General features: G+C 33.7%; 1 protein-coding gene across 1 annotated transcript; it reads left to right on the top strand.

Moving 5' to 3' along the window:
• Positions 1-4,234: 4,234 nt before the first annotated feature.
• Positions 4,235-22,818, top strand: LOC137398173 (uncharacterized). The gene is made up of 10 exons (XM_068084279.1): positions 4,235-4,304; positions 8,549-8,929; positions 10,113-10,490; positions 10,600-10,647; positions 11,332-11,700; positions 13,561-13,806; positions 16,654-16,846; positions 17,476-17,534; positions 19,055-19,175; positions 22,327-22,818. The coding sequence occupies exons 1-10, from the start codon at positions 4,244-4,246 to the stop codon at positions 22,655-22,657; spliced, it is 2,187 nt and encodes a 728-aa protein (XP_067940380.1). The 5' UTR covers positions 4,235-4,243; the 3' UTR covers positions 22,658-22,818.
• The last annotated feature ends 939 nt before the right edge of the window (positions 22,819-23,757 follow it).

Here is a 23,757-nt window from a genome sequence, read left to right as displayed (position 1 = left end):
CAAAATAATATATTAACTTAAGTAACTACAGACAACTTATAAGTTACATTGTATACCTAGTAATGCTAGTTTGGTTGCCATGGTAATGGTTTACTTCTTTTAACGGCATCGTCAATCTTAAGACTCATGGTTAACAAATTAAAGTAATATAGGTATATGTGTATACAAAACTAATGTCCATGGTAAATATTATATTAAATCCCAAAATTCACAATACATTATTATGCTCACTGAGGTGGGAGATAGCAGTAATATTACTTGCAGGCAATGTGGAAGAGATTTCAATTACTGTATCAGTATATTGGAAATTTTCTGATTCTGACGATTTTAGCACAGTGAAGGCCAATTTTGAATTTCAAAACAACATGTTGTTAGGGTCATATGGCAAAAATATGTCGTAGTGAGGCAACAAAAAAAGCATCGTGTTCCTCATCTTAAGGCAAAATAACTGTAAAAATGGCAACAGTGACCCGAGACTGGAATGTATTAGCGAAAGCAAAATGTTGACAGGAAAAACATGTTTGACAAGAATAGCACGCTCATTATAAACTTTTGTGATATGATCTTATAGTTTTGAATTTAATCAGTTTAATCTGAAATCGAGTCTATTATCATAGAGTCATTTATACAATACAATAAGAGAAGGCATCAAATGTTATGTACAGAAATACCTCAAGATAATATACATTTAAGTTAATACTTATTCTATACAAATATATCTCAAGGTAAAGGAAGGCATCACATAGTCTAAGCCAGAGGTCGGCAGCCTTTTCAACTAACAGAGCCATTTGGACATGTTTTCAGCAGGAAAGAAAGAAAGCCACAAACGCCTTTGATGTTTTAAATTAAACAAAAAACCTACATGTAAAGTTTTCAGCAGGAAAGAAAGCCACAAAGGCTTTTGATGTTTTAAATTAAACAAAAAACCTACATGTAAAGTTTTTGTTTAGTTTTTATTGCTTTTAAACCATGCTTAAAACATAAAACAAAAAGGTGTGGCACGTATAATGATTTAACTGTGGAGAAAACAAAGTCACTCTTTTGCAAACAACAATAAAAGAATTGTTGAGGTTTTATTGCCGCTTAAATAGTTATAAAAGGTACTACTTGTATTAGTGTTGTAGTTTTTCAGTAGTGTTGTTGATGATATTGCAGACCTAAGTAGGTGGCCAGCCTTACTAGGTTTCTAATTGTTTAATCCAGCGCGTTGACATAATATCAGAAGGTATCTCTTAGCGATCTGGTCAGCCATGCGAATCAGGTAGAACCTTATTCTGCACTTTTATGTTAAAGTTAAAGCTACATGGCACTCATGTGATGATGTACTAATAATAATATGACACAAAAAAATGACATATAATAGGTGACTATGTTTGGTTTATCACCATAATTGCAATATTTTTAATTATATTACAAAATCTAGTGGTAAAACTTCTATATTTATCTGAATTACTTAGCATAATTATGGTGAAAAAAGAAAGAAAATCCAGTCAGAGGTAGCGACAGCAAGGTAGTGAAGGTGCCGCATACGACTACAGAGTCACGGTTTGCCGACCCTGGTCCATGCATATGAATACTTTGAGTTCACTGTGTGACTTAGAAGTATGGTTCCGAGTTGATTTGGTTAATTGTGGTTCTCTGCTGGAGTACAACTGCATTAAGATTTTTGAATATATATTATTAAATTAGCTTTTTCCATATCTTGACTATTTGCCAGGCTCATCTCTAATGTAGCAAGGCTAACGAAAAAGTTGGGGGCTGTCGTGGTAGACAGTCGGTCATACTTACGCTGACTCTCAGGACAGCTCAACCATTCATTTTTGGCAAGGGAAATGACTCTGTGTAGAATGGAGCTTAATCGTGACTTCCATATGTACTAAGCTGATGCCGAGAACAAACAGGAAACAGGAAAGGTCCAAACACACTATAGGTGATTCTATCCTGTGCATCAGGAGGATGGGAGAGATATCGCTAGCGTGTGCTTAAACACACTTGAGTGATTCACCTGCAAACAATATAGTGGGCACGCTCACAAACTGCCAATAAGGTTATGTATCATTAGTTTCTTTGGAGTTGGTAATAAATTTAAATAAGTCAATATGGCACGATCTAGACAAAGGCGTAAACAATTTCCGATTTTGTTATTAGGCCTGTCTCATTTTTACGATTTTATACTGCAAGAAGACATAAGAAATAATGCTTTTAATATTTTTAACAATAATTTGGACGATTTTCATATATAGTTTACTTTCTACTAGTTTTTATATTTAATATGTTAAATATTTACCTTTCTCAAGATTGTTCATGGGCACAACGATTGACTCCAAATGTTGGTTTTCAACTAGTTTTTTGTAGTTTTTGTGTGTTATGTCGTACAGAACTGGGAGTGATATTATTAAATATATGAAAAATTCCGTATTCGCTTTGATGATGTTTCAATGGTAACCAAATAGGAAAATGTAGCTGCTGTAAATTGATAAACATCGATATAAAAATTTACCTTCCCTAAAATTGTATTACGGGACATATCAACCACTCAAAATGCATTTCGCAAGCGATAAAGTTGTGATAGAGAATGTCTAGCATTAACGTTCCGCATGAGCTCGCTGAACGAATTCCAGTGAAGATTAGCGCCACGCAGCGCGATGTTGCACCAAGTATCGCCAAGTGTGTTTTCACCTTCAGGCCTTGCTTATTCGTGTGTGACTGCTATATATGCATATCATATGTAAATTTATCTTATTGCGCATAATCTTGCGGTTGATCGGTTGAATTGACTTGATGCGGTTGACATGAGGATGTTTCTCTCTGATTTCCTTTACGATAAACTGGTTAGTCCTCTCTCTAATTATGTCCATACTTTAGTAAGGCTACCAATATGGCAGCTTGTAATAATTATCTTATGAAGTTGGTGCAAAAAAAAGCTTTGCACACACATCGAATGTGTCTCTTTAAAATCTCTACTTTAAAACTTCAACTTGAAAGGTTCAAGTCTCACGGTATTCTAAATCTGTAATTATGAACTATACATTGCTGCACTATTAACCCAAAAAAAATTCACAACTTACAATTACTTGGCGGGTTTACATTATATCACCAGATGTTGGCATTTTGTCGGCACTTATTGTCATTTCGATGATCCATATAACAATGGCATCGTTGAAGCATTGCGTATAAGTTGAGAGAGTGTGCAGCTGTTAAACTTTTCCGATCTTTGGCTTAGTATTAACAACTTGTATAAGTTTTTGGCAATAGTAAATCACAGTCGTTGATAGCATGATTTATTTGTTTTCATTCATGGTAGCTGCTACTGTACTAGTATTTGTTAAGCATACGATAACAAAGAATCTTTTTCCAAATAATTAAAAAAAATGATAAGAATAAACCATGGAGCTCTTGCTGATGTATACACGGATGGGCTTTTGATAGTTTGATTAATGGTATCATCGACCATCACAGAAGTATTGTGGCATCAGCGTCCAGATATGGCGATATAGTGTGAACAAGCCTTAAAGGGTGCTCGGAGTTTACTCCGCAACTAGGAATTCTAATCACTGCCTACTTTATGTTAACTGATCGCTTAGTTCTGGTATCTGACGTGGTACCGAAACAGATTGATCATTTTTAGGTTTTAATCGTTATGGCTGAACTGATGAAAAAAAGAAAAACAAAAAAATTTTGAGATTTTTACGTATATATGTACTCCTAAGTTGAAGTTGCAGCTTTACGTGTCTCTAATTTGCTGGTCTTTTCCTTTGATCTGAGTGCTTTAATTTTATTCAGGTCATCAATTTTAATCATAAAACATCCTGGCTGTCAGATCCTTTCAAACATCAGGAACAACTTCAATTGATAGAAAAACACTCATACTTTCTTTTAAAGCTCTCTGGAGTCTGGAGTAAGTTTATATTTAGTACCGAAATACGTAGCTATACTATAATGCAATCACCAATTCGGATAATCTGTTACTCTCCCATATAGAATTAAGCGGATTGCTAGTGCCACATGACCAAATCATTAATCATTTTCCAGTTACAGCTTGACCCATTAGCCTAATCCAATGGGTCTCTGGTAGTAGGTTTATTATGCTCTTAAAGGAGTTAGGAAAACCTAGGCGCTACACTCACTCTACAGTTCATAGAATAATAAGCTATTTTATATTTTAATAATAAATATTTGCGTGAATAGTTTATACATTACCCAGTGAGCCGCTGTAAATCACTTGACTGAATCTTCAACAGATATGTTTTTGAGCCTGCTACTAGGTTGTCTATACTTTGGTGTCACTGCGACAACTTATCCAGGTTAGTTCTTCTTATATCCAACATTTCCAGAGTTTTAGTTTTGCCATGTTTTCTAACATGGCTCATGGACATGTGGATCAGTTTGTTAGTTTTGTGAATGGGGCATAGAGGTATCATATTCAGTCTATACTACCTTAAATATTACTGCTATTAGTCCGTGGTTATTTCCATTATAGCCATTAAAATATCACTCCATGGGCACTGCTAGTTTAACCATGAAGATATCACTCTATGGGCACTTCTGGTGTAGCCATAAAATGGCACTTTATGGGCACCTCTAGTCTAGCCATGAATATATCACTCTTGTCATTTGCATTACAGAACTCTTTTGTCTAAAAACCTTTTACGCTACTGAAAAATCCCTCAGACCAATTTTGTAACTTCCGATCTTTCAGTTATTTCATGTGGCAATTTTTTTCTAAATCTGATTTCTCATGTATACTTGGCTTTTGGATTTTTACCAAAAGCGTGCACAGTTTAGATAAAAATAGCTTTGGAGGTAAAGATAAACATATTTGTTTTACTATAACAATAGTAATTAATAATTAAAATGGTTAGATTACATACTTACATGTATATATGATGTTCAATGACACATCTGTTTACTGGAGCTAACTTATCAGTGATAAAGAATATTTGTTTTCGTTTTCATTATCATAGTCCATCTATAAGTTTTTCAGAATCATCAACAGACAAGCTTAGGTATTGGGCTGATCACCACATAATAAATTTTTCAAGGAAACTGAAAACATCCAATGTTCTATACATATATATTCCAGGATTTAAAAAGTTATGGAAGTTATACTCCGTTGAAAAACTGTTTTCTAAGATGGTTGCACGTTATTAAGTAATGAAAAACTTAGGATTCATATATTTTATTAATAAATATGGCAAAACCAACATTTAATAAAAACAAAGTATTTCGAAGTGACCACAAAACAATCTTTATTATATTATGAACTGCACTCATCAGTCTAAACACTGAGAGCGTTAAGAAAATTGTTGAATTTCATGAGGATCACACTCTGATCTGGAAATTCTTAGTCTGTGCAGTTCTACCACTTCACCAAAGCTTAGAATGACTGCGAGAGACTAAAAATTATTTTGCAATAGCTAGTCTTACACAGTACCGAAAACTTCCTTCTTCAAAGTTTGATGGTACTAGCTGGAGATAAAGTAAGATTTCTTTTTCACTTGTTTATTCATGATAAAAAAGATGATTATGATTATTTAGCTAGATGGTCTGCCAAAAAATGGATACTTAAGGAGGACGTTCAACACTAAAACACCACTGCACGCAGACATAAGTAAATTCTTGGAATATTGTGAAAACCTTTTAAGGAATGCTGAGTCAACATTTAGTAATTGTGAAGTATTGCATAAACTAAATATCATGAGCAGTGATATTGATTATAATAGAGTTGAACAAGATGTCGTAGAATGTGGGGTTTTATGTTTCTTAAGATGTTTTTTTATTTGTTGAAGCTTGTTTGTGCATGACCATTTGTTTTATTTTAGTGCTTTTGGCTGTGATTACAGATCCCTCAAACTGACTCACTTCAAAGTATAAATAGGTTCATCATCTATTTATAGACACACATCTCAGTTTAACCATAGTTTAGGTTTGCAATGAGAGGGAGGTTTTAATTTTGAAAGTACTTGAAGATTAACTTATACCAATTTGTGTATGTTTCAGTAAAAAGTGTTAATATTTGTTTATCATTTGCAATTGTTTTTGACTTTTGAGTTGGTTTGATTGCTAAAATGTTCAAGATTATAATCTACCAAGCTTGATTACATCCAAATCGAACAAATATATTATTTTAATGCGTGATTATGATGTCTATAATTGCAAGAAAACCAAAAACAGTAGAGACGCACAATTTACCTCCAATGCGATAGCTGATATCAATTAATGTAATAATAAGCCGTAGCAGCGTCAATTTACGGTGTGTTTTTCTTATGAGCATTTTAAGTTCCCTTCAAACTTCATATATTTTATCGTAAACATATCCTAGCAGTCATGACATCTCAAACATCATCTCAGTTATTAATGATAGAAGAACAACAATATTTTCTTTTAAAACCTAATAAAGATTGGCTAAGGTAAACTCTAAAACATGATTTTAATTTTAAAATATCTACTATTAAATAAAATATAAAGGTATAAATTATTATATACAGTAATCATTTCTTCGGAGCATTGAGACAATCACATTGAGATGTCAGAGCATAAATCTTTAACTCAACATTTTCAATACCTTGAAGTTTGAATAAGCCCATATCTTATTGTAGCAAGTTATGAGAAAAGAATTGAGTCCTATAGTAGTGTCATGCTAGACCGCCAGTCGTACAACCAAGGAGGACTTTTAGATTGGGTCAGATTGACTTCATTTCAGTGGGTAAACTCCTGAGAAAAAAAAAACAAATCGTTTTAGAGTAGAGCCTAATCAGAACACCTATTTTAAAGGCCATGTAAAAGATGACGATGCACATTTAGGCCTTGCTAATCCATGTGTGACCGCTCTATTTTTTGATATACACATACATTACATGCTCATCATCTGCACTCTAAATATATATAAATTACCTATTTTACTACCTGCAATAAAGCATATACTGAAAGTCAGCATAAAGTGCTCAATACTAAAGCACAGCCCACTATAAATGCGGTAACAATTTATTTCCTACACAAATATATAACACAAAAGGTGTTACACACCTTTTGTGTAAAATGAAACTTTTAGTAATTTTTATGCTTAGTCAAGTTTGATTAAGTTTCTTGCCGTATTTATTATATTAATACATATGTATTATATACGTGTATATTGTAATATTACACTAGAAGGTCAATTTACCTTTGTTTTAACCATATTTAATTTAATTGTATATGTACTTTTATCAAAAAGGTGTAAACAATGTACTTAATTTTTCCCAAGATTGACAGTTTTTTATACCCCTGTTTGTCTGTAATACTTACCCACAGCTAAGAGAACTAAAGAACATATGAGAGCATGTGTATTTTTACGGTGTGGTTTTACACACATAAGCTATAATTATCTAAAAAGCGGCGATATTTTGCCTCCACCTGAATTTTAACAGCACTTGACTAGTTTCTTTAGATCAACAATATCTTATACTGATACATGCATGCAAGTGCCATTGAGAGCCTTTTATTAACAAAGTTATAAGGTTCATTTACACTAAATAACTTGTATATTATGATATGTGACAATATTTATATACGTTAATATATATAAATATATATATACATGTATATACATGTATATATATAAATATATATATACATGTATATACATGTATATATATAAATATATATATACATGTATACATATACAAATATTATGTATATAACATGTATATATTTATATATATATATATATATATATATATATATATATATATATATATATATATAACAAGTGTATATTAGTATATACATGTAATAAGATAATTAGTGCAGTATGAAATATTTGAGAAAAAAATTGACAAGAAAGTAAAATTTTAGTAATTGCGCTACAAATTTGTTTCTTGCGATGCACTCATCAGACGCAGTGTACTAAAATGAAATGCTGTACCGAATGTACAGCTTTTTGGTACAGCATTTGGTACAGCTTTTCATTTTAGTACACTGCGTCTGATGAGTGCATCGCAAGAAACAAATATGTAGCGCAATTACTAAAATTTTAGTTTCTTCTTAACATTTTTTTAATTATGTATATATAGACACATATATAGATATTAATATATTATATGTATATATGTATATTATACAAATATATATAAATATATATATACACATATATATGTGTATATATATAAATATATGAATATGTATATACATAAATCTATATTTATATATATTTATACGTATATGTGTATATATATATATATATATATATATATATGTGTGTATATAAAGGCTTCTATAGCCGAAACAGTACTGTCTGTAGCATGAGTATATATATATATATATATATATATATATATATATATATATATATATATATATATATATATATACTCATGCTACAGACACTACTGTTTCGGCTATTGAAGCCGTAGTTGTAGTTGTAGTTGTACATGCTAGATTTGCATCTTTTAATATTTGATAATCATACTTTTGCATTTGTTTTTATTTAAAAAATTTGCAAGCTAATTATTTGCTACCTTTGCTTAAATTTTTATATACATATATTAAAACTTTTATAATTTTTTTGCAGAATATATTCCAATAGACGAAGGCTTCAACAATCATAGAGTAATCCCATCACAAACTGTTATGTACATTACGACTCACGTAGGATACCCAGCTGTACGCTACAGAAACAATATTGACTCCTCAATAACTTTGACCGGCGTATCTCAATATTCTCTCATCAGGCTAGAGACAGTCATCTGGTCGACCATTGAACTAGAAAGTAGTTGCTCCGATTTTCTTGAAGTAATTGGCCTCAAAGGATACAAGAATAATACCAAAAGACTATGCTATAGTCAAAGAGATTCTTTGATAATGTATCTCCATGTCCTTGAGGACAGTCTCACCTTTAGATTTGTATCTGATATAGACATCAACTATGGAGGGGTCCTACTTAAGTACTGCGGTATGCTCATATTGCATATTTCTTTTCTGTTCAAACTAGAGCAAGCCACAGGATAACATTAATACAAAGATATGCTACTTTAGACAAAGCTTGAAAGGGTGAAACAGAATCAAACATTTGCACTCTGCTCAAGTGGGTGGTTGAGCGCAACCAACCTCTGAATATTTTTTCAATAAATATGTAATTTAATATATGATAATATATTATGTGTTTATAATATTATATAGAATATGTTATGTTGTACCATTTTCATTTTATGAAGCATATTAATTTTTGATGGCATTTTATTTATACATACATGTAATATTTTTCCCTCGGGTAAACTTGAGAAAATAGAACTCTGTTAACGTCTTAAACTAGTAATAGTGGCAAAAGTTTGGCATCATAAATTTCGGTAAGCAAAATTGTAGCTGAGTTTCTGCTGGAAATCCGAGCTAAATTTTGAATGATCAACATTGCTTGCTTGACAACTAATAGAAAAATGTAGGGTTTTGGTTTAAAATATATCTTCTAAGTTATATGGACATCTATTTTCCAATGTTTCAATAGGTTTGAATTTGGGGACATTGCTTGTTCATTTGTGCCACGATCATTACAGTATTTAATAACATTTTGTATTTGCCACAATGTCTGCTTAAAGTTCTGTACGGAAGACTATTACTAACATTTTAATGACAATAGTGAACAGTGCATATTATAGACAAAGTTGTAGGCTCCAGGTTGTTGCTCTTTTTGTTGCCCTGATAGATTACTGCAATATAGTGGTTTAAAATGCCTGACAAGCTAGCACCACTTTTTGGGGTTTAAATTCCAGAAAAGGCCGCCTGTACAGACAGTGACATTCAAATTTAATTGTTTCCATTTGTCAAAGCATCGGTGTCATTTGGTATAGACATATTTCAGCAAAACTGCAAAGCCGCAGTTTGTCCAATGGTACTGTTAAAATTACACACCCTGCTTGCAACTAGCAAAGCTAATACTATGCTCCTTTTTGTGAATTCCAAAAATAGATTAGTGAAGCGTGTAAACGCATCAGTAGGTTATGTAAGTTTAGTGTATTAAATGAAAGCTTTTGCTTGTCACGGTACCGTAGTCTAACCATTTTAAGTACATGTGTATATGCTCCATTTAGTATCCTTTGATGTAACTATTTATATGACTGCTCTGTACCCTTTCTGTTCAGAGGTCTTTCCCATTGACGTTGGCGGAGTCTTTGACAGAAGAAATTTCTCCATAGATCCGATATACATCGCAACTCACCATCGTTATCCAAGTGTATACAGCGACAATATTAACTCAGCTTGGACCTTGACTAACATTCCTTCAGACTCCGTCATCAGACTTAAGTTTTCAGCAAAAAGTGGTATCGCACTAGAAAGCAATTGCCATGACTATTTGAACATTACCGGAGTGAGTGGATATGAGAACAACACGCTTCAAATCTGTGGAACGAATGTCCATAAATCGGCGCTCTACTTAAAACCAACAACAGGCAGTTTGTCCTTCAGATTTGTTTCTGATTATAATCAAGGATACACAGGATTCGTTTTAGAATATTCTGGTAAGTCATATCTTGCCCATACTAATGTCTGATGCAGTATGCATAAGTTATCCGTTACAATAGTTATTTAGAATATTTAGTGTAATTTACCTGGTTTAGACAATTGTAGAAGTTGATGAGATCTGGTCAAATGAACGAAATCCGTCTCCAGACAATGGTATGTAATCTTCTAACTTTGACTTAACACTTTAATTGATGAACTTAAGCAAAGTTTTAGTAAATTTTGTCACTAAGTAACACTATTGTTCTACCAATTGCGATTGATTTTGATGTTTGAGGTGGTTTGACTGCTGAGATGTTTCAAGATTAAAGTTTAAAAAACCTGATGACAGTTAAAGTGAAACAAATAAAATATTATGATCATTTGATGATCTTTCGGTCGCTTGCTGCCTCTCCACTACTTTTGTCGTATACTGAAACTTGTTTTGGATGTAGTTCACATATAGCTGAAATTGTGCGTCATGACATGCTGTTAGAATTTATCTGTTGTTTAACTGCAAGTGTAAGCAAGGGTTTGACTGTTCATGCAAACAATGGTTCGACATGAAGTTACAGTCTAACCGTTGTTTGCATTTCATGAATCTTAAGAGTAAACAGAGTTGTAGCTACACTTGTATGCCTAAGTTTGTCTGCTTTTTTAAGTAAAATTTTGGCTGCAGCTATAAGTACGTGTGTACCTGCTGTTGTAAATAGAGGTTTGACTGTAGTTGTACTTAGGGGTTAGACTGTAGGTGTACATAAAAGTAGAGGTTTGACTATACTGGGAACTAAATGCTTGGCTGTACTTGTAAAAAGAGCTTTGGCTTTAATCCAACGTAAAAGAACAACTTTTAAATTGCAGAAGTGGTTCCCATACAACAAGGCATTAACACAACTGCCAGAATTCAAGCCAAAAGTGTCATGCACATTGTCACCCACAAAGGCTACCCTACTATCCCCTATGACAATAGTGTCAACTCTTCCCTACATCTGATTGGCTTGTCCGCACAGCTGCTCTACAGAATAACTGTGACAGCGAGGTCAGGGATTGAGCTAGAGAATAACTGTAGTGACTACATAGCATCCCTAGAAAACAACTTGGGATTTGATAGTCTCTGTGCTAGTGACGTGGATGAGTCAACATATTATTTGACTCCGTTCGATTCTACTACCCTTACATTTATTACTAGCCAAGAGGAAACCTACAAAGGCTTACTACTCGTGTACTCTGGTGAGTTCCCTATGGCAATAGGAAACATCATTTTCTTGCAAACTGAAATGAGTTTCCTCTAGCACAGCTAAAGTTTCCTCTTTGTTTTAGCACAGCGATGGCCAGATGGTAGATCTGCATCCAGATCCGGATTTTTGCAGTTTTTTTGTGGATTTTTCAAGTTTTCTGTCAAAAAGTTTAGTTGAAGTATTTGTTTTTAATTGGTTAAACAAAATTTGTAAACTTGAATTGAATTTTTTTAAATTCTTTGTTTTCAGCCATGAACTTTGCAAAAAGCAATCATAGGACACAGACTCACAAATACCCATTCTCATGAACTTTAAGAGTCGCTAGAAGTAACAAAACCCGGGTTTTAATAGTATTGTGAAGTCAAAGCCCACTCCTAATTTTTTTCACTGATAACAGACATATTTATTGCAGCACATTCATTCCCCAATTTTTAGTCAAAGTATTTACAAAAACCAAAAAGAATTTCAAATTGTATTTGAAGCCTTGTTTTAACATGAGTATAATAAATTTCAAGTTCATGTATGGTAAAAAATAAAAATGTACAAGTTTGGCTCGTTGTAGGTCTTTAATGCATCAGATTTTGCTGTAACGGATCATGGCCAAAATCATTTGGCCGTCCCTGTTTTAGCACATTGGTTCAGAGTTATACTTGTTAAGTTAGTTGCTTGAATTAGGTTTTATTTAATGCTACAATTCAGCATTTTACAATTCACTTGTAAAATTTGGTAAAGTTCGAAAAACGGGAGTGATGAAGCTTTATATGTGTATATATTGTTTGCTTATCTGTAGCACATTGGGTCAATGCTTTACTTACATATTAAAGCAATGATCAAGCATGCGAAAACAGGATTTAACAATAATGTAGTCATGGTGGTTCAATGTGAGGTTAAACAATTCTATAAAAAGTTTTCGCTCATTATACATATATACATGTAGATAGTAGTTTGGGAAGAATCCACCAAATAATTATACCAGCCTACTATTTTTGTTTATTCTCAATTAATGATAATTTTATTGCCGTGTAAGAAGTTGTCATTTTGTCATCTTCTTAGAAGCTGATGCAAATAGTTCTTTGTTTTTGACAATAGTAAAAGTAATTGCGTGCAAGGTGAACTAGAGTTATCACAAAGCAATAGCAAATTTTTACATATGTAGTGCATGTTTTTATGTCATTAACAATACCTACATGTAGGCAGCAATCTTATTCAACAAGACTTTGCGGCATTAAATTTGGTAGCTAGTGTTCACGACAAGCTGATTCCCAAATGAGGACATGTTCAACCCGTTCTGAGAGTAAGATTTTTTTTATTCTGAAAATAGCTGCTTTCAGCCAATTATTAAATCTGTCGAAGGTAGTTTCAGGACCAGCGATGCCATATGTCCCTGACTGCCTTTAGCCTGTACAACACATACTGGCAAAGCTTTTCTGTGGCTTCTGGTAAATTTTGCAAAAAACCCAACTTTTGCGCCAATTTCTGACTGCCACCAGTCGTTCTCAAAATGTAGGGTTTACTGGTATTGCTATCAACAAGCTAGCTTGTGGTTTACATGTATGTATGTAGGAACCAGACATCGAAGCCCATATGCATTCTGTGTAACTAATAAAATTGTGTAAAATCTGTAAGCATCTTAATACCTTTATTTCTTGTCCTATATTCTTGATAATCAAAATGTGAAGTACGCTATGTTTATTTTTACCATCGGTTTTTACTTTTTCAGCTGTGCTCCCTATATATCTAGAAAAGAACTTTGATAGAAGAGTATCATCAGAAGGTCTTACCCACATTGCGACGCATAAGTCTTACCCGTTTTCATACAATAATAACATTGATGCTGCCTTGACTTTAACAGATATTCCGATAAATGCTCAAATCAGATTAGATTTTACAGCTCAAACAAACATAGCCTTAGAGGGCAATTGCTTTGACTATCTAAATATCACTGGAGTCACTGGATATGGCAACAATGTTGCTCAAATCTGTGGAACTAATGCTCCCCGGACAACGCTCTACCTTAAAACAACAGGAGACGGCGTGACATTTAGATTCTTTACTGACGAGGTTGAGGCTTTCGCTGGTTTTGTCATGGAATTTTCTGGTAAGAAAAAAGTGCTTTCATGTAAGACTCTAGGCTAGTATGGCGTTCACATTTCGTTACATTGATTTTAGTTTGCATATCTAAGATTTATTGAAAGCGCATTTCTCACTGCACTGGGAACAGCCGGCAATGTGCTTGCTGGCTTCAGTGTTTGTTGAAGAAGCTGTATGTTCTCAGAGTCTCTGATACTGGCAGTGATCATGTAATTAACCCTTTTACGGGCAAGGCGATGTTTTTGTCGCTTTGCGATACTACCGCAAATGGGCAGAGTGACATTTTTTTCACTACAGTAACATATTTTTTATTGTTGTTTGTGGTTTGCTAAATGCTGTTTTTGTGGACGTTGTTGACCAATAGCAAGCTACGATATATTGGTTCTGGTTAGCCTCTAAAATCAACTTTCCGTTTGCACAAAACGATTGTTTTAAGCAGTGATAAATGAATAAATTTTGCCGAAAAAAATTAGAAAATAGTTCCAAATAGTTTGTCAACCTTTTTTATTCTTGGTTTTGTTTTTCCCTTTATTTACTGAAAGCTTTAACAGTTTCAACTAATTTATCGCCATGGCGCCCTCTAAAAGAACTCCACACTATTATTTTATTACAGCAAATACAATTACCAGGGTTACTAAGAGAATCACAGCTGACACTGACTTTTTAGATTTAGTAGATTTCACTGTATTTAGTTTATCTATATATACAATTGGGCATATACATGTATACATATGCGCGTTTATGCATAGATTTATGCACAAAATAGCATACAAAAGAGTGTGTAAACATTTTAAAAGAACTCGATTTTTCGATAAAATAATTTGCCCATGGGGTCTTTCACAGTCCTGAGAATTTGCCTGCAAAAAGGTTAAGAAATTGACAGCAACATATTTTCTGGATGAAGGTAAGATATAACATGCATTTCTAGGTCAATGATGTATCACTGACTTTACTGCAATTGGAATACGGATTATTCGGAAAATCGGATTTACGAAAATCGTATGAACAATGCAATATGGGTGAACTGATCACCTGTGCACAGTTGTCACTATCAGCGACATCTTGGAACTTACGCTGGAGACTGCAGCAAGGTTCAACTTGCTCAGCTTTGTTAGAGGCCATTGATGGCAGAAAAATAGTCCTCGATTCTTTCCAGCCTGCTGGTTCTCAGTGACTATCGTCAGCCGTCGGTTGTCTACCACCACTCCTAAGGGTGGAACAAAACTGGGCTTAACAAAGTACAACTCTATAAGCTTCCTTGCTTATTGATGCATTGAAAAATTTCTAAATGAATCATTGAACCACAATTGTTTGCTCGTTACTTAGCAACAAATAATCCTTTTAAATGCAGGGCATACTTATTATTCCATCAAGTAGTATACATCAAGACACGCAATCTCCGTGACACTTAACATTTCAACAATTTGCTTACTCATTCTGTAAAAGGGTGAATAGGCAGTCAAGTGAATGCCTATTGACAAGCAATTAGGAAATGTGTATAAATTATAAAAAAATATAAAACCTGAGGAAAGCTGTTAAGTTAAACAGTCAAACTATTAGTTCATTTTTCCACAAACAGTTTCTGCGCATCTTTTTTTCTAATTCTTATTTATTTCATGTAGATATATTCATTCAAGTATTTCATTCTCATGCTTTCTGTTCAGTAAAGTTTGTCACTATCATGCATTATTTTGTGGAGTTAGAGTAAGTGGTAATAAAAAGCCTAAAAAGATTTTCCGAGGGTCAGGGATTTGTCTATTAGTCGATAAACTAACTTAAAAAATAACAAATAACAATAATAATTTATTTTTCAATGATCTGTGCTACTGATGTTTCGCAAGCATGATAACAATCATAAACTAATCAGCAAATGACTTATTCGTTACTAAACATTCATAGGATCTGTACACTGTCAAACACTCATTAACACAGACTAATTTAATGTCATATTTGTTTACTGACAAAGCCAAGCTTTTGTAAGATTTTGGCTCTTAAAGTGCTTCTTGTGTTGGGAAATTTAACAGCTTTTCTTTGTACTTGTTGGTTTTTTTGACAAAGTACATGGATGTGAAGAATAATTAGAATAATTGCTCTCATCTGTACCAATTTTTTGCAATTTTGGTGGCTTGATGAACTCCCATGTTGTACTCAAAAAAATTATTTCAGATGTTGAAATAAATGTTTGTTTAACTTTTACTAAAATTGTTGAGAATTTGTATGTTAAAGATGTAATCACACACAAATTCTGTAGATTTTATTATAAAGTATAACTACTTTTTCAGCAGTTGTGATTGTGACCCCCAAAGATGTCTGCTTACTGGTTACCTTACTGCAAATGGAGTCTCTGTGGGTTTTTGGAATGGGCTTGCTAAAACTTGTAATGAGTTTTATCAGAAACAAATGGTATTTTTTATCATTTGAGATTATTTTTTTATGTTTGAGGTGGTCTCACTTCCAAAATGTTTCAAGATTAAAATCCGCAAAACTTGATCACGGTTAAAATGCTCAAATGCAAAATATGTGTGAAACGACATCATTAGTCGCTATCATTGCTACAAATTGTATTGATATTATTATATTTTTTTACTGTTATTGCAGTTCCTGTAAATGATTACGTGTTTTGGTTTTGTTGGCTTTTTTGCAACCACGGACGTCATAATGACATTTTTGCTTGATAGCGTTTCAACTGTGATCACATTCTATCAATATTATTCTTGAAACATCTTGGCAATCAGATCAGCTCAAACATCGAAAATCTTTTGCAAAAGATAGAAAAATCTTGATAATTTTGAATTAAATTTACCAAAATTTATGGAAATCCATCTTAAAACTTGTATCTCTGGTTTACTTACAGTTACTTACTTATCAGAGACTACGGAAGCAGCAAGCACAACTGTTGCCTACTCTAAATCACCTCTTGTTACCATGGACACAGCGGTCTCAGCAACTCCGACATATATTTCTTTTCTTACTGTTATCTCTCTACTAATACTCATCATCATAACACTGTCAGCACTTCTGGCAGTACTTAGGAGAAAGGTGACCTTGTAAGTAACAAACAACCAAACTATATTTCAAATTTGTTATAGCAGTTCTCACATTTACATTGTATTTTCAAAGTTAGTATCAGAATATTTTTAGCTGATTACGTGACATTACAAACAGTTATACATGAGTATTAGAACTGTTTAAACCAACATTTTTTGAGAAATTGTAAAATGTAAACTGATTTACACCGCATTTATAGCTACATGTAGCTATAAATGATGTGCACATAAAAACAATAAGTTGCAAAATTATGTAACAAATGTTAATGCAAGAGCATAGAAACTGTTTGAAGAAAGATTTGTAACCATAACTTTAACGAAAGGTCACCAGATTGGTTCCTAATAACGCCGATAGTTCTATCATAAGCTTAAATTCTTTTTAAACTTCTAAAATCAGGAAATTGCCTTTAATATACTATAATCTATTATGCCTATTGTTTCAGTTAATAAATAATGCAAAAAAACTACAAAATATGTCAAACCTAAAACTGTTTGGACATTTAGAGCGAATAAAAAAGGTTCATCTTTCAGTTCTAGTCAAAAACACAGTCGCTGGTAACATGTAGTTGTCAGTATCAAAAATGAACTCGGAACAACTAATTGATAACTTCAGATGTGTTTGTTTGAAGATCAAACAGAGGTGCCTCAGCTGCTGCTTTAATCTGCGATGAGCTGAACACAATGGAAGGTGAGTTCTTAATTTGATGCTCAGCTGTGTTTAGTGTTCAGCAAAAGCCTATGTAATAGAGAAATGTCTCAGCATTTGAAAACTGTTTTCAGAATTGAAATCAAAGCAGTTCAACCTGAAATACAGCTTTTGATTAAATCTGGTGTTGTTAAATATGGTCAACACAACAGGCTGAAAAATTTGTCTTCAAAGATAATAGCTTGGACTTGAAACAGTGTCATTCGTGGTTGTTAAGGAAGGTTTTAAAATTACATTTTCATGAATTATTGGAACGACATGGTTTCACAAAATTGTAGGCCACATGGGCAAGTTTCACATTGGCAGCCCAATGTGCACTATATAGTATGCCACATTTTTATTGAAAATTATACAACTTGTCACATATTGTTGCAGCTTATGCAATTATTGTTTGTAAAAACAATCATTCTCTCAGCAGTACTATCTATACAGTAATATATAAATTAGGAAGTTTGTGTATCACACTGTTTTTTGATGCCTTTAGCTATTGCAATTAAAATATTGGAATGATGACTCCATATCACAGAAAACTGGCTTTTTGAACATTTGGTTTGCTAGCCAGGTGCCTTACCATTTTAGCTATGCACGATTATGGAGTCATTTTCGCCCATATGTCACTACATGGGTGAAAATACCGCTCTCTATTACGAGGCAACATAACGTATCCTTGCTCTCCTGTGAGAACAAGTAGTTAGCACTTGTTAATCAATATACTCAGATTAACCATCAGCAGTGTGCCAGACTAATGACAAATGGCAAGCAATATGTTGTCTCTGTTGGCTTATAAGCTGATTTTAATACCCATGCACCGCAGGGAATTCTGCTAGTTGTTCATTTAAAATCCCCTAAAACTCATTGATCAATAAATATTGAAACTTTTGTAATTGAAATGTGTCTGACACAACCAGTCATCACAAAAAAAAAACTTGAAATGACAATAACATTTTTGCCAAGGGAAAACAGGCTCACAGTAGTTTGTAAACCTATTTGTATGGAGTCAACGCCTTCAAATAGTTGGGCTATTTGGCTAAATACAGATATTATAAGTTAGTATATTAACTACTTACTACTCAGAAACGTTTTGTAGGGCTTCACTACACAAGCCACATTACTCAGATCATGAGTATCAAAATAGTTACGTACAGGTGTAAATCACACTAATGTTTTTTTAGGATCATTTTTATTTTGATGCTGAACTTTCAAAAATAATACTGCGATAAATATATTTAATGCAACTCAAAATCCTCAGATAATGTAACCATTATGGAATAAAAACAACCTAGAAATGGGAAGATTGAAATTCTTCTTTACCCCTGTTTTAAGGTTTTTTATTAACAAATGTTTAGCCCTAATCATTAAAACATAAAGAAAAACCTCAAATTCAGTGTCGTTTCATGTTATTCTGTCATAAACAATAACTACAGAGATTGTAAAATATTTTAATAAATAATACACAAATGGAAAAAAAATTATGTGATTGCTATTTCTACTAGAACATTCAGGAAAAGAGAAACAAAGAAGATTGACTGTGCTTACAAGGCCGCTGCCAAAAATCAACATTGATGATCAGTTGTCAAAAAGTGCCATAGATGAGGATGATGGGGATGCCCCATATGTAGACAGGTATATGATTATTTAAAATTTTTGATAACGTTATCTTACAACCATAAGAATTTATCCAGTTTTTGGTTTAATTTGTGACAGACAATTTGGCACCCCACTGTCACATGACAGAGTCATGTGATCTGACTGCCAGAATACTTCAAGACCTAATATATATATATATATATATATATATATATATATATATATATATATATATATATATATATATATATATAAATATATATATATATATATATATATATATATCTATATATATATACCTATAAATATATATATATACATAAATTTATATAAATATATAAATTTATATATATATATATACGCACTTTTTGAAAAATGCACTATTTTGAACAGCTAAGATCTTGAGGCGAGTGCTCAAACTCCTAGGTCTCTGGTAGGAAACCCAAGTTAGAGCAGTAATTACCACCCGTACGGGTTAACCGGGGTGAGCAAACAATTCTTTTATATATATATAAATACATATCTATATATATATATATATATAATTATATATATATTTTTTTAGTGATGGTTTGTGCGTCTAGCTATAGCTACAAAAATCTTGAAAATAATTTTTGCAATTTTGGACTTGAACTTAAAGACACATTGACTTCCAGTTTATAGTCGAAGCACTCTACATGTAGTACTGAGCTATACTAACCTTAGTGACATCAGATGTTCTCATACACAATATAACCTATCCTATAACATATAGATGCGCAACATATCAATGCGTGTCGATTTTAATGCCATATCGATATGGCTATGTAATGCTAAGCTTATGTCGATATAAGGCATATTTAATGCCAATTTTTTTATATTATTGAATAACCAGTATTTATATTAGATAATAAATATTGAACAGACAGTGCTTGTGGTGTCAAAATGAATTAGATGGACAGCCAGAAGTGCTATTGCTACTACACATTAAGCGTCGTGGCAAGAGAGTCGTCGCACGCAACAGAGCTTTTCATTGAGTTTGAAGGCAGCTATGGAACTAGGCCTTTATACTGCAAGACTAGAAATCAGCAATGACTGTACCTCGACAAATATTTTTTCGTAATAGTAGAAACTTGTAGCGAGATTTTCAGTTTGTTGTAGTCATGCGGGTCAAGCTGTAGTTTGTATTGATTTTTTTAATTTAGATTAGATTGTTTCCGTTTCCAAATACATGGAGTTGTGTTCTACTTTTTATTTTGTTACACATTTCATTCCTGTCACTGCAAAACCTAACATCATTCATTAGTCCGTAGTCACTGTATAGGAATGCAAACGTTGTATCGGATATTAATAATGAAGTTTTATACTTACAGTTGTTTAAATAACTTTACAACTTTTTTATTTATTTTTAATTTAGATGTCCTGTACAAAACCTTTTTCTCATGATATAATTTTTAAAGTTACAATTGTTTGACACAGTCTGAAAGGCTTTACAGATGTTTTTATATTCTCTCTCAATTTATTTCAATTACACCATACACTTTTCTCAGGATATGTAGTTTAAAAGTTAGAATGTCAAATTCTGTTGTATGATAATAGCATGAGAAGCCACACTAATCTTATTTTGACAAAACTACCCTCAAAACATCCGTCTACAATAGAACTTATAGTGAAACTACACAAACATTGTTTTAGATATCAGTGTACATGTATATCATATATTAATCACAATTTTACCAAGTAACATAATTTCTATGGTTTTACATTTTATTTTCTTTAGGTATTTGTCAGTCGGCATCAGTTTTTTCATGATCATATATACCAAAAATTTTATTTCTTTCAATGATAAAAATACACACACAATTACTTAAATACAAATCAATTTCTGTCCAAAGAATTTTTTGTTACCGGTGAAATGCCAGGTAACACAGCTACTATATAGTATAACATATAATGTTTGTATTATACATATACAATATATGTCAAATAATGCTTAATTGCAATTGGGAAGGATAGATTGTCAGATCTGGCAGAACCCAAAACCGGATGTCAACTGCAATGCCAGCTGGGTCGGCTGTTGCCCTTTAATTGTTTAGTACTTATTATGCAAACTCATAAGAAGCCGAGCAGCTGTGGTAGGTCTTGCCACGACCTTTAACATCCAGCCATTTGAGTCAACCCGATGCATTCAGAGAGGCAGCTCATGATGTCGACCCAAGGCCGGCAGCGGCCACACTATTACCTTGCAACATGGGTATGATGGAGAATCAGGGTGCCATTGCAAAGGAACTTGCACATATGCAGGCTACAAACTGAGAGTCAGTGCCCACCATCTACTGAGCACTGTCAGGAAAAGAAGAGCTGATCAGAAAGCAGCTGAAGCAAAGAAAGACAAAATATCTAGAAACCATTAGAAGTCTGGCAATCTCTAAATATGCGTTCAGATGAAGTCTTAGAGGCCAAGACTTTGTTCCCGGCCAGGCCAGAAGCTATGCTGTCTGCCCGTTATCTTCTCGGGAATTAACTGTGTAGCGGAGTTTACGCTTTAGCCCATTTTAGGTTAGGCAGAACAATTGGTTGCCTCCATCTGATCAGGTACCGGATGTGCTTCACAGCTACTATAAGAAAACTAATCAGCAGTTGCAAAGTCTGCCAATCTGGTTTGATTAAAGATTCTTGAAGAAGGAGGGAACTGTAAGCCGACTGGACTGCCCTTTGCAAAAGGTGGCATTAAAATGGGCAAGACTTTACAAGCAACATCAAATGATGGTAGTTTCATCCTGTTGTTAACCAACTGCTCGAGCCGATGGCAGGAAGCGTTTGCCCTTCCGGAAGACATTGCGTCGGTGGTGGCCAGCACTCTGAATGGAAAAGTTTTTTGCTAGACGGCCTGCTAGAGGTTATTTACACAAAACAGCTGTGCTAATTACAGAACACAGTTAAAAAGCTAACTGATATTGAAACTGTGGGACTGAAGAGTGTGAAAATATTTAACTGAAACAATTGATAACTAAGTGACTCACCGGGAGCATTACTATTAACCTTACTTATTAAGAGTCTATGTTAAATAAATACCCATTCTTACTTACAGTAGAAGTCTAACTCTTCTACTAAAATGTTATGTTACTTTGCTTAATACATTAATGACTGTAACTAGTCTGCTCTGACATTTCTGGACAATGTAATACTTGGCAATCACATGTTGCAGATTGACCGAGCAAGGGGACCTAAGTATAAATAAAGAAGATGAACGATGGGTGACTGAGCAAGATACTTCAGAGATGACTGAAATAGATGTTCCAGGAAAGACTGAACAAGGTGAACCAATAGTTATGCGGCAGTGTGAACCAGGAATGACTGAACAAGGTGAGCCAGAAGTGACTGAACAAGGTGAACCAGGAGTGACGGAACAAGGTGAATCAGGGGTGACTAAACAAAGTGATATAGGAGTTACCGAACAAGGTGAAACAAATGTGACTGAACCAGGGGTGGGGACACAAAGTGAATCAGCAGTGTTCTACGAAGAGATACTTCCGTAAAACTGTTTTTAACTTATCTAATAGTTTAAGGCTTTAGTAACCGAATTTCCTAACAAACTTAGTGTTTCTAATGATATTTTTACATATTAGTTATTTTTGTATTCTCTATTTTGTGTACCTTACTTTATAGGTAAGTTTATAAATTTGTAACAGTTATCAGAATATACAAGGTGCAACATGTTTAAATTTTGAAACACTTTTACTTGTCTAGTAATAAGCACAACAACCATCGTTCCAAGCACATATGGTTTTTTCTGATCCCTTTTCCTATTCACAACTGATGGCTGTTTTTCCATCAGATAAAACTGTGTTGCAAAGCACACGTATGTAGAGTTTGCCATATAAATACTTTAGCACAACAGGAAGGCTTGGTGAATGTTTCTATTTATTATTCATGAAAGTTTTTATATGACTAAGGCAAATCTCTTCAATCAGAAACTGGTAAAGAAGAATCATAAAGCTGATGCCAACTCATAAAATCATGTTTGCATAGTTGGGCTAACAGCAATTCTTTACAGATTCATAAAAAGTTTCTGTCAAAGTCAGTCAGTCTAAAATTCGCATTATAACTGTGACGATTGATATGAACAATGGAGATGAGTAACTTGACTAGCCAACTCTAAGCTCTTCATAGTGCTTACCATCAACCACTATGCAAAGTTGCAAAATTGCCCATAAGGATATGATACTGAAAAATGGTGAACTAATAGTCAATACAGAGCTGCTACTCATATTAGCGCATCATGTCTGTGTTTGTGTGTGTGTGTGCGCGCGTGAATGTGCGTGCATGTGTGCGTGTGTGTGTGCGTGCGTGCGTGCGTGTGTGCGTGTGCGTGTGTGTGTGCGTGTGCGTGTGTGTGTGTGTGTACGTGCGTGTGCATGTGAGTGTGTGAATGTGTGGGCATGTGTGTATGCATGTGTGTGCGTGTGCATGCGTGTGCGCGTGTGTGTGTGGGCGTGTGCATACTTCTGTGCGTATTTGCTTACATGTGTGTATGTCCGCACTAACAGATGGAACGGCAATATTTACTACTTGAGATGCAGTTACGCTAATTTTGAAAGCTATTGTAGGCAAAAAATGTTTGCTTCAAGTATTGCTA

The sequence above is a fragment of the Watersipora subatra genome, chromosome 6 (genome assembly GCF_963576615.1).
Source record: "Watersipora subatra chromosome 6, tzWatSuba1.1, whole genome shotgun sequence".
NCBI classification, from domain to species: domain Eukaryota; kingdom Metazoa; phylum Bryozoa; class Gymnolaemata; order Cheilostomatida; family Watersiporidae; genus Watersipora; species Watersipora subatra.
Note: the sequence above shows the minus strand (reverse complement) of the source record. Positions and strands in the feature narration are given on the sequence as shown.